Below are 11,492 nucleotides of genomic sequence, written 5' to 3'. Positions count from 1 at the left end.
GAATTGTCTCAAATGATTTCAATGCAGTCTTCTAAATCCCGCTATTGTATAATTATCCGAGAAGAAATCGTACGTCAGTACGTGAATATTTGGAGACGAAAACACCGCGAATCTACGGGCGATTAAAAGATGAACTTGTTAAAAATAATGTTTCTTTCGAATTAATTACACACTTTAATGATATGTCAATCACAAACACCAGCTAGAATGTATAATCAAATCAAATTGAAGTGCTTATGTTCGTATTTTCGGGAAACAGGTACGGGTTTTACGCCATCTCCGTTACGGCTGTAATTATTTTCCCCAAGTTGTGCAAATTAAAATTATTTACGTAAATATTATGAAAGAATCGTATTTTTTCTCTATGAAAAATAAATAAGATAACACCTCTTTTGTTGACTTCATGCAATATATCTTTCCATAAACCAATTTCTATGCTAAAAACTTCGACGGATACACGGGTGCAATTTTATCATTAAGTATCGCATCGAAATAGAACGCACGCCGTGATAGTGAGATGTTTTCTGATCATGTGGCCAAAACAAGCTCTTTGGTGTTGTCATGATAATAACATTTCGATTAACTTTTCTAGCAGGAACTGAGTTAAAATGTTTACAAAAGACGCAACTTGGTTTTAATACCAATTACAGATCTACGCTGATGGTGCTAAAGTACTGCACTATTTTTATAAGTTATTTATTGTTTATTTTGGTCACGTGATGAAGAATTGTTTTGGTCATGTGATCAATAAAATAAAATCTGGAAAGTAGAAGCATGCTCATTTTCATACGCTTTGTTTTTGTAATAAAATATAGATCACGACAAATATGTACTTAAGCAATGTATTTTGTGATAAAATTGAATCTCAGAAACTTTCTGAAGTTTAACAGACTTGAATTACGTAAACTTTATGGAGGACATGGAACTACTTGTTCTTCGGTTTCGGATAAGCGTATTTGTGGTATGGTAAATATGTGGACACGCTTCGCTGCCCATAAAAACGACAAAAATGTTAAGTATGTTCTTGCTATGTACCGTAAGCATTTCTGTCGTCATTCTTTTCATTAAAGCAAAACAATAAATAATTGTACAAACGAAAGATTAGGACTTGTTTCATGTCTTATGTGCAAAATGCTGCATACGAGCTGCATTGCACGTTCGGACCGTTTTCTTTCGCAGTTTGACAAATGTGTAAATGATCGATGAATTTACATACTATGCTAAAAGTAGCACTGCGGCCATGTGCTGCATCCAGCACTGATATGCAGTATTATACAGTTCAGAGTGTTTGGGTCGACACATGAATTAGCCTCCCAGTTATTTATGAATTACATATAGAAGTTGTTCTTCAATTTTCACGTGAATGATACGCGCGCATAAGATTAGACAAATGTACGGGAAGTGCCTTCATTTTCTTTGTAAAATTATGTTTACTGGATAGGATAATCAAACATCGTAACCGGAATTAAATCAACAAGCATTTGTCCAGGAAGAGATCTTCTTCATTATTGAAAAACAAGTAAGGTGTAGGCAATTTTATCAATAACACCGCCTAACTAAACCACACTGCTTCAAATATGTATTCTTTTCTTGTGTTCCAAAGGAAGATACAGCAAATAAAAGCTCAAATTTTACATTAGTTTTCACATCATGTTTACTTTACTCGAAGAAAAAAGACAATGCTAAAATCGGCTAAATTGTACCTTTTTGATAATTAATGTAACAATTGCATTTAATTCTTTTAAGTATTGCCATCAGTACCTAGTCAGAACAGACGAAAAATTTTGGGTATAACAAAGTGAAGTAAAAAGCTGTTTATCAGCTTTCATAGAACATTTTCAGGTTTCAGGATTTTCTAGGATATAACAACACAACTGCAGGTAAAAATATCCCTATTAATGTAGTTTTATAAATTTTCAAGTGGTCTTCTCCGAGTAAATCAATCATAAAATGGAATAAAGATAGCTTAAGTATTACTGCAGCTCTTTTTATTTGACATCTGTCGAACACGCATTGTTTTATCTGATTCAGCATTTTAAACTTGCATCTCTACCATTTTCAGTAAACATTTGTTTTGGGTTTAACGCCGTTTTTTCAACAGTATTTCAGTCATGTAACGGCGGGCAGTTAACCTAACCAGTGTTTCTGGATTCTGTACCAGTACAAACCTGTTATCCGCACGTAACTGCCAATTTCCTCACATGAAACAGGTACCTTTTCTCACGATTTCCTGTCACAACGATGCCCCCTTGATAATGATATCTTCTGTATTTTTATTGCTTGTATATTTCAACAAAGGTTAGTAGAAAGCGTAACATGTCGTCTAAACACACTACTTGCCGTCATCCGAACAACAGATATAGAATTAAAACAAAACAAAAACGAATAAATTAAAGAGTATGAGCAAAGTTCATTTTTAGAATAATGCTCTGACAGTATTGTGAATGTATCAACAGCTTTCGTTTATAATTTAGAAAGATCGTGAAATGTTATTGGACGTAATGCCAAGAAAGGTCAAAATATATGCAAAAACATTATGGTGACCTTCCAAACGCATCATTGAACTGAAAGAAAAGATGTGCCTGTGTCAACAAAATGAGCTAGAGATGTGTCGCCATAGACAGGGAACAAACGCTGATAAATAGAATGTACCACTTCCATATCTTTATTTTATTTTTGTTGGGTTTAACGTCGCACCGACACAATTTAGGTCATATGGCGACTTTCCAGCTTTTGATGATAGAGGAAGACCACGGGTGCTCCTCTGTGCATTATTTTATCACGGGCGGGCATCTGGGTAGAGCCACTGACCTTCCGCAAGCCAGCTGGATAGCTTCCTCACATAAAGAATTCAACGCTCCGAGTGAGGCTTGAACCCTAGAACACATTTCGGTGAGGTCGCAAGTAATTTGAAGTCACCGACCTTAACCACTCGGCCACGGAGGCCCCTGCACCACTTCCATGAGAAATCCCACTCGAGGTTGAGATTTGTCAAAAAAAAAAAAAAAAAAAAAAAAAAAAAAGAAAGAAACGGGGTTCAAACTTAGGTCAGGATTTCTTGATCCACAACTTTGTGATATGATTATTTTCTCACTGTTCAATAACAACTATTTTCGTGTTTTTATGATATATAAAATATATAAAGTTGTGGACCGGCTCGATACAAGCGATTTTAGAACTGGAATGTATTATGAATATTACGTCTCAGTGCAGAACGACTGAGGTCATTAAGTCTACTGTCTACTTGCTTATCTTGCATTTGTACAGTTTAACACTGATATCATCTCAAGTATTTTACTTTAAACTAATTGAAGATCCTGTTGAATTACACTTTACAAAAGCAATTTATACCTTTAAATGAGGCACTGGCGCCAGACCAAAAATAAAATTTCATTGTACATGATTCCCTAGCCCTATGTATAGCATGATAGACATGTTCGCGGGAAATATATTGGCCATTTCAAACGCACATGTCTCATTTAAAACGAAGTCGTGCAGCATTACCCTAGTAAACTAGACCAAAGTATATGGTGTTCAATGAAGTTCACACACATATATATTATAACAATTTGAAAGAAATTGTCAGATGGAGCACAGCGGGCCATAGTGTATGGGAAGTCTAGTCAAGAAGACTGCATAAGTGTCCTATAAACACCCCAAAACGACATTAATGCTTAATTTGTTCTAACGCACTAGTTAAAAAAGACTACCAATAACTATAAATGAAACTTTGGTATCGTTTTTATAAGCGTTGCAGAAAGCTTTGATACTCAGTGTCCCAAATCTCAAATCAATGAAATATATTAAAATTGTTCATTACAAATTCATTTATAATTGTATTTTAATCACATGTAAGTTGCACACCTCTCGTATACAGAATAAATTGTGCGCTTGTTGATAATTTCATGCTTTGGATGATAAAATATGTCACAAAAAGGACATTAATCGAGAACGAAATCTTGAAACAAAGTTATTTTCAACGACATTACCGTATTTTTTTCATTTTTGTATTTTTATCAAATGCATATGTAAAATAATAAAATCATAATACAGAATATTCTCACAGGTTTCATGATTTACGGAATGACTATCAAGATGTAACTGGTCGCCAGTAAAAGTGAAAACAATTCTGATCATTTTATTTTAGCTCTTCTTGAAATCGTAGCGAACATGTTCATATTAAAATGTAACTACATATTTTAGAATGTTTCCTCGGCCTTATATATGAAAAAAATTGTAATATTAAATGAACAGGTAACTTAAAATTTGAATCTTGTCTCGAATAGCGTTTGATTTACTTTCCCACAACAACAGAACTTGTGTAATCTTCTTGCAATAAAAATCCAGAAAAGGTGCTATGACTGCTTCCATAGAAAGACTTGTCAGAATCTAGATTTTGGACTGAAACGTCGTCACCTTTCTGCAACTGAAGAACAATAGTTTGACTTGTGGTATCATGTCCAGATTCTCCACCGCTTACAAACATAGTTGTGATAGCCTTCCCGTTTTTCACGAACTGAGCATGCGCGTTAACATGATAACTGGACACGAGCGTGGTGGAGAAAACGTATGTTCCCGCTACCGGAGCTACGAATACGCCAAGGTGGTTGTTGTAAGCATTTCCTACGTTGGTAACGACGATCTCAAATATGAAAGTCTGGTGTATGCCTGCATGATCCAGGTGACTGCCCATCTTGGCGAAGAATGCAACGGGGGTTTCATTTTCCGCTCTCCTTATCCTGTTTTTTGACCTTCCTAAAATTATTGAATTTGTAATCTTTCTTATATTTTCCATTTAAGTAAAAGCACAGTATAAATAGAATACATCCATTCAAAGTTAACAGATAAAACAATATGTTAAAAACCACCATTTTTCATGTTTCAAAATAAGCGTTATTTGATATATAAATCCATGTTTAAAATGTATCACTATTTTTGATTATGACCAACTACATGCATAAGGTTGAATAACATTGCAATGAAATACGACCTATATATCATATATATTTTTTATATAGAGGTACAGTACTTTATGTCGTTCACATAATGTAATAAAATTTAAATCAGTATTGTTCTGTCGCAGAACTAACAACGTACCGTCTTTTGTCTGAGGTGATTGTTTCTCAGGTGTTAAAACTGGTGAATTTTCTGTTTTAAGTGGAGTTTTCCTTCTAGTATAAGCTGTGAACTTCCTTATTAGTTTTTCGAGGTGTGTGCTGCGTTGCTGTTGGACACGTAGCTGGTTTTCCATGTGAGCAATCTGGCTCCTTTGTAGCTTGTCTTCGGATTTTAATTTGTCCACTTCGACAAGAAGTTCCCTGACAAGATTTTCAGTGGCATCAATTTTTTTAAGTAAAACCGATTTGTTTTCTGAAGAAAATTAAACATAAACAGTTTATAAAAAGAAACAAATTTCTCATTTGAACTTCCGTTGATATGAATAAAAGGTTTGGCAGCTTTATATATCCATATTAATGAATAACAACAGTAAGCGTAATTGTTTTTATTCTATGACGCCAAATAGTAAGATAACTTTAATAAATGAAACTGAAAAGCAATAGCACAATAATTCTTTACCGGTTTTAGCTGCGGCCATTCTGAATATGGTAACACAGATGATAAATAAAACTCCATCCATGTCGACTGATTTTCATTTACGTCTAACAAAAATATTGATGTACTAACAGACCTATTTAAAAGAAGGTAAGATAAGGAATATACATGGAGTTTAATAAGTTCAAGTATATATGTAGATAAGACTTTAGATACTGTTTTGATAAACATGTATGTTTTACATGATATATATTTAAGTAGATGGAAAAGAAACACATTATCAACAATTGTACTGACAGTAAGTAAACAAAAGTTTGAAACATGTTATTAAGGCACCATCTGACAGTCATTATAACAAAAACTTATCACTAATAACCGGATCTTTTACTATAATATGTTTTCCTGATTTTGTAACATACTGATAATCTCCACCGTTTTTACATACAAAGGGCCATCCCCGATCCTATCCTAACTCCGACCAGGCTCATAGCACCCTGTAATAAATGTCAGAATAGTGATATCAAGCTTTTGCTTTGCACAGCATACATCGTTGTAGCATATTGCCGTATTTCCCCTAATAGTCAGCAACCTGCAGCATTAAACTATTTAAAAAAATCATGTGGCATACTACAGCAATCATTTTCCAAATATCGACATAACTGTGGCGAGTTTTGTGATTACAGGGCGACATGTAGCTTCCGTTGTCACAACATTTGCTGCGGTACAGCCAAGGGAATTTTTTTCTTTCTTCTGTATTTAACAAGCCACCAAAACTGATTGTCTATAGTGTGTTACACATGGCTTACGTTTACAACTTCTGGTCTGGAATCGATCGTGATATTCTTAGAAATAAACTTCTTAAGTCTGAAACTCAAACAGAATTCAAAAATTTAGTGCAAATGCCACAGACTTTTAAAAACAAAGACATTGACGTAAAACTTTGAAATTCAGATTTTTAGATTGAAAAATTATTATAGAATTTCTAAAAATACAACGATCGATATTCAGAAGCCAAACTCATACGCAGTGTTCTCCCTTACCGCTACACTCTCTAATGATCACTGCCAACACATTAACGTGACCATTGTTAATCATCGGTAAGTTTACATGGCGGACGAAATTTCGAAGGAACGGGTTCCACGCAGTTATTATCTCGGTGATGGAAAGATATAATTAAAGTGGAAAAATTGCCAGAATTAATAATTAAGGTAAACGTTTCGAAAACATTAAATAACGAAATGATTAGATGAATTAAAAAAGTCCGCTTAGCTGAATTTAGATATAAAAGAATGTGTTGGCAGTGATCAATGGGAGGGTAGCGGCAAGGGAAATCACTGCGTAGGAGTTTGAATATAAGCCTAATTCATTCCTTTATAAATCTGCCACATTAAACTGTAAGGATTCCCTAAAGCTCATAAACTCTACCTACCTATTTACAGCGGTTTTTAAGGCGGGTTTATTGTCCCGCGTGCGTCAGGATAGCCAATTATCTAGTGCGTGCGTGCGTGCGTGCGTGCGTGCGTGCGTGCGCGTGTGTGTGTGTGGATATATATATATATATATATATATATATGAGCGATAATTTTATGACCAGGTTTTATTCGGCGACATTTCCAAAATCACAAAAACTCCAGAGTAGTGGTCAGAAGTGGATTCAGTCGATCACCAAGGTGAAATGTTATATCTTAATTTCAAAAATGCTATGTCTAGAAATAATCTTCTATTGAAATACGCGTTTTCATGCGTCTCAACTGGAAATCTCTGGGAAGTAATAATTGCTAAGACATGAAAGCAAGGTGATATTTAGGAGATTTAGATGACTTAATTACCCGCATAGGCGCTTTTTTGCACAGACTTATATAAATATTAAGGTCGGGTTATTTGCTTAGGGAAGTCCAGAAACCGGAAGCAATATTTTTTGCTATTTTTATTAAATCAGGCTCATGAACAGACTCAATCAAACCGAGTCTGCAATTTTCACTGTTTGCCTTGTTTTCGGTGCTTCCGAGGGATCTACTTTCCAGATTTTATTATAAGGAAAGTGTATGATTATATTAATATCTAACGTATCGTGTTGCTGGATGATTCTACGAAAAGACATGGGGCAAGTGTGGACAATATCCATGCATACGTGTTTCACTAGGACAATTTTGCTAAACACACACTAGTTCACTGGCCATGATATTCTCACATTTAACAATTCGCTTTTGATTTTAGCAATTATGTCATGTAAGAAAAAGAAACATACAAATTTTAATTTCTCCAAAATAATGCCGATTACTATATGGCAGTTGTTGAAGAGACTTTTCTTTAGTCTAATAAGGCTGCCATGGAGCCCTTGAACGTCATGTGATCAGACATGATTTACACGCATTAGAAAAACATAGTGCCCTTATATGTGGCAAAGACAGAGGACAAATTTTGACCTGTATATATGATATCATATATTTATTTTAGACTGTCAGAAAATTATAGCAAACGGATGAAATATAAATTCAGTCAATGATGCTTATATATACAGGTCAGTCGTTATAAACAACTGTCATTTCTGATAATATACAAATAGAGCAACTTTGCTGACTACATCAATCAAAATTTCATTAACTCAATATTATTTCGCTCTGTAATGCAGTCTAATGTTTCAACATTTAAGACCAGCATTAATCTCACATCCTTTGGGGTGATCCTCGTGTCATGGTATAAAGTAGTATTCCCGGTGGCAGTTGTAGAAATCTAATGTTTTTGCACTGAGACAAAAATCAGGGAAGCATAAAACCATCATTATCAGCAGCATCGTCATCGTCATCAGAATTTGCATTTATTAGCCTTTCCCTTTCTCCATCTCGACGTCTCCTTATGCATAAGCGTGCAAACCTTGCTTTCTGAAATAAAATGTATGAAGATTTCAAGTATATTTGTACAAATAGTTATAATTTCGATTTAGAATTTCCATAATTTCATAGAATGAATGGAGACTTTTTAAACGTAAAACAAACAAGTCTTACCAGTTTTTCAGAAGGAAATCGTTTTGTTGATAAAAACCACCATACAAAGAGAATGTAAACAATGTTTGCAATAACTGAAAATAGTATGAGAAGTCCAATCATTGTTTTGTTCAAACATGGATTTTCATTGATGTCAGCTGCTGTATAATGGTACTTCCTTGGGTTTAAAAAGTCGTAATTGTATTTAGGGTCCATCGTAAAGTAAATGTATCCATCGGGGCACCGCTGTAAACATCGTCTATTCGACAGAACTGGTTTAGTACAATCTGTCACATTTATGCAGATGGATCCATTAAAAACTTCTCCCGACTGACAAGAGGTATCACTATCTTTGTCGTAAATGGATATTTCTCTGCTGTTTTTCACATCACAGATAACCTGAAACAGAAAAACAGCAAGATAGCTGCAAAAACACTAACTCGCAAAATAATGTAAGTCTAACAAATTCACTCTTCAAGACTACAGAATTAAAAATGAAACGTGAATGCGTGTACTATGAAATCATGACTTTCAAGATTTCGCACTTCACGACTTCATAGTTTTAGAATTTCATAAAACTGAAAGTGGTGACGTATGAAATAATAATCTGTAATATTCAAGCCTTCACTTTGTCCAATCTGAATAAAGTACATCTCCTATTACGCTACGCATAGAATCTTAGAACGACCTAAAGATAGCCTCGTTCTGACGGCCGTTTCGCTAGCCAATCGGAGTTAAACTTACAACATTTTGCAAATCTACATTTAGCCTTGATTTTTGATATTTACAATTCTTATGTCGAAATGTGTCATATAGCTAGATAGCTCATGATCAGTCGGTAGGCCACTTGCTCTCTAAGCGAGGGGTTCCGGGTTCGAGCCCTGGAACGACAGCACATTTTTCTTACTCTTTGACATTCTAACAAGTCGTCTCATTGGTTCAAATAAAAATAGATTTGCAAAAATAAAAATAGCAATACTGGAAATCCAAAATATGCAGAAGACGTATGTGAATGGGTTGTTCTCAGATCTTCGTTTAGAAAATCAAGTACTTAAGTCAGATTGCACTTTTTCTACATTCTCGTAAAACATGAAAACGTAAAATTTGAAATCATGATCACATTTCACGATTTCTGAAATTTCGTAAACGTGAACTCATTAGGTATGAAGTAATGAAGTTCAAGATTTCATACAAAGCAGGATTATATATTGTTTAGTCAGTCAGATGACATAAATTTATTAAAGGTAATCAGTCAAATAAAATGATTAATCTTGGAAATATTTTGATCCGATACCAAGATCTCTTGAAATAAAACATCATAGTATTAACTCTCCATTACAATTCTTAGACTGTTTACTCGCCATTACAATATTTTTCTTGTGATGTAATTATGATAAACACATCCAGTTGTTTGAAGTAGTTCAAAGGAGTTCTGCTCGTTTGAAACAGATATTGTTCTACACTGTAAATGTTTGAATGATGAAGCCGTTTGCTTGATTTTTGGAGAGATGTCCGTTTAAGCTTGAAGCTGTATAAACCGAATGGTGTTAGAAAGGTTGATCAAATGTGCGGAGTCTGCTTTACTTCATTGAAAGTACTAGCTTTATGTAGATTCCAATGCGCACAATAACATGTACACGGACATTTCTACAGTGTTTGCAACACGGAATACACGACAACACAACAATCCAACAATTGCAACGAAATCACGATAAATAAAGACCGCTTATATAAAGAATACCATTACACGTAGTAATAAGTGTTTAATAAAATTGTTAGAAAAGATTTATTGCGTTGCTAATAACCTGAACAAACTTGAAACTTCAGATTTTGATTATACGTACAGAGTTTTAGAAATGCACATCTCTAAATTTGATATTTTCAAAAGCTTATAGAAATGAGGATATATCAGTTTCCTTTAAATAACTAGTTATCCATTATCATGCAAGTCTATTTTTTTTTTGTTCGAAACTGGTTACCTAAAACACATAATGCCATGTGTTGACAAGCCACTTCACTGTATATAAAAATAGTTTACATTAATTAACAAATGTCAGTCTATTCCAAAGACTTTTTGGGGAATCGTTTTAATGCAGTTCTGGGTAAATACTTTTTCTAACATATCAAATTAGATTAAACCTTAATTTTTAGAACTTCAGAATATAGTTAAAAATTCAGCAAATAAAGGAATTAACACAAATTTTCATAATGATTGTCAATGTGAAATTCACATTTTTGATAGCATTTTCACGCATAGATTTTTTCTACAGTGTAGATTTAAATGAAACTTCTCACAGTCGTAAATATATATGTTGCCTATAATATGGTTATATAAAATGCATACGTCCGTGTGCTTGGTTTTGAGATATTTGCGCATTTTTAAAGAGCTCCGCACATTTCTAGTTGAGTTAAAGACATTATAACGCCGGACGTTTTAACTTTAAAAATAAAGTAACGTTGTCATTATATGATTTTACTCACGGGTTGCCATTAATTCATAATATGATTTTCATTACCGTACTCCTAATCAAGGCTTCTTTCTACGTTATGCGGATAAATAACGTTCCGCCGCTACTTCCGATTTATCAAACGTGCAGAACTAATTTGAAATGATCATATATTGGACAAAGGATACAAACTGTCTCAATTCACTGCATTGAATGATGAAAATAAAAAAAAGATATATTATAGTCTCCCAGACTATGAAATGTTATTACTTAATGCAGGTAACATTTGCCTTCTATCTCACATAAACGTATAACGAAAAACAACTTACAGATTTTATAAGCTGATTTACTCCTATAAAGTAAATAAAACAAATAAAATTGTGTTTAAAACTCATTTTGAAAATATAAGTCTAAAATACCCAGCTTAAAGAAAATCTAAACCCTACATTAAGATATCAATCAATAATTTTCTTTCTGAAAATATACAATTGGAAATTCCCGCGATCTG

General features: G+C 33.9%; 1 protein-coding gene across 1 annotated transcript; it reads right to left on the bottom strand.

Annotated features, from left to right (window-relative positions):
- Positions 1-3,991: 3,991 nt before the first annotated feature.
- LOC123536683 (complement C1q-like protein 2) lies at positions 3,992-11,462 on the bottom strand. The gene is made up of 6 exons (XM_045320037.2): positions 11,314-11,462; positions 8,559-8,936; positions 5,973-6,047; positions 5,578-5,689; positions 5,098-5,370; positions 3,992-4,755 (listed from the first exon to the last, which is right to left on the bottom strand). Exons 4-6 carry the CDS (start codon positions 5,636-5,638, stop codon positions 4,295-4,297), a joined length of 795 nt encoding a protein of 264 aa, XP_045175972.2. The 5' UTR covers positions 5,639-5,689; positions 5,973-6,047; positions 8,559-8,936; positions 11,314-11,462; the 3' UTR covers positions 3,992-4,294.
- Between the last annotated feature and the right edge of the window lie 30 nt (positions 11,463-11,492).

Source organism: Mercenaria mercenaria, chromosome 17, assembly GCF_021730395.1.
Source record: "Mercenaria mercenaria strain notata chromosome 17, MADL_Memer_1, whole genome shotgun sequence".
In the NCBI taxonomy this organism is placed as follows: domain Eukaryota; kingdom Metazoa; phylum Mollusca; class Bivalvia; order Venerida; family Veneridae; genus Mercenaria; species Mercenaria mercenaria.
Note: the sequence above shows the minus strand (reverse complement) of the source record. Positions and strands in the feature narration are given on the sequence as shown.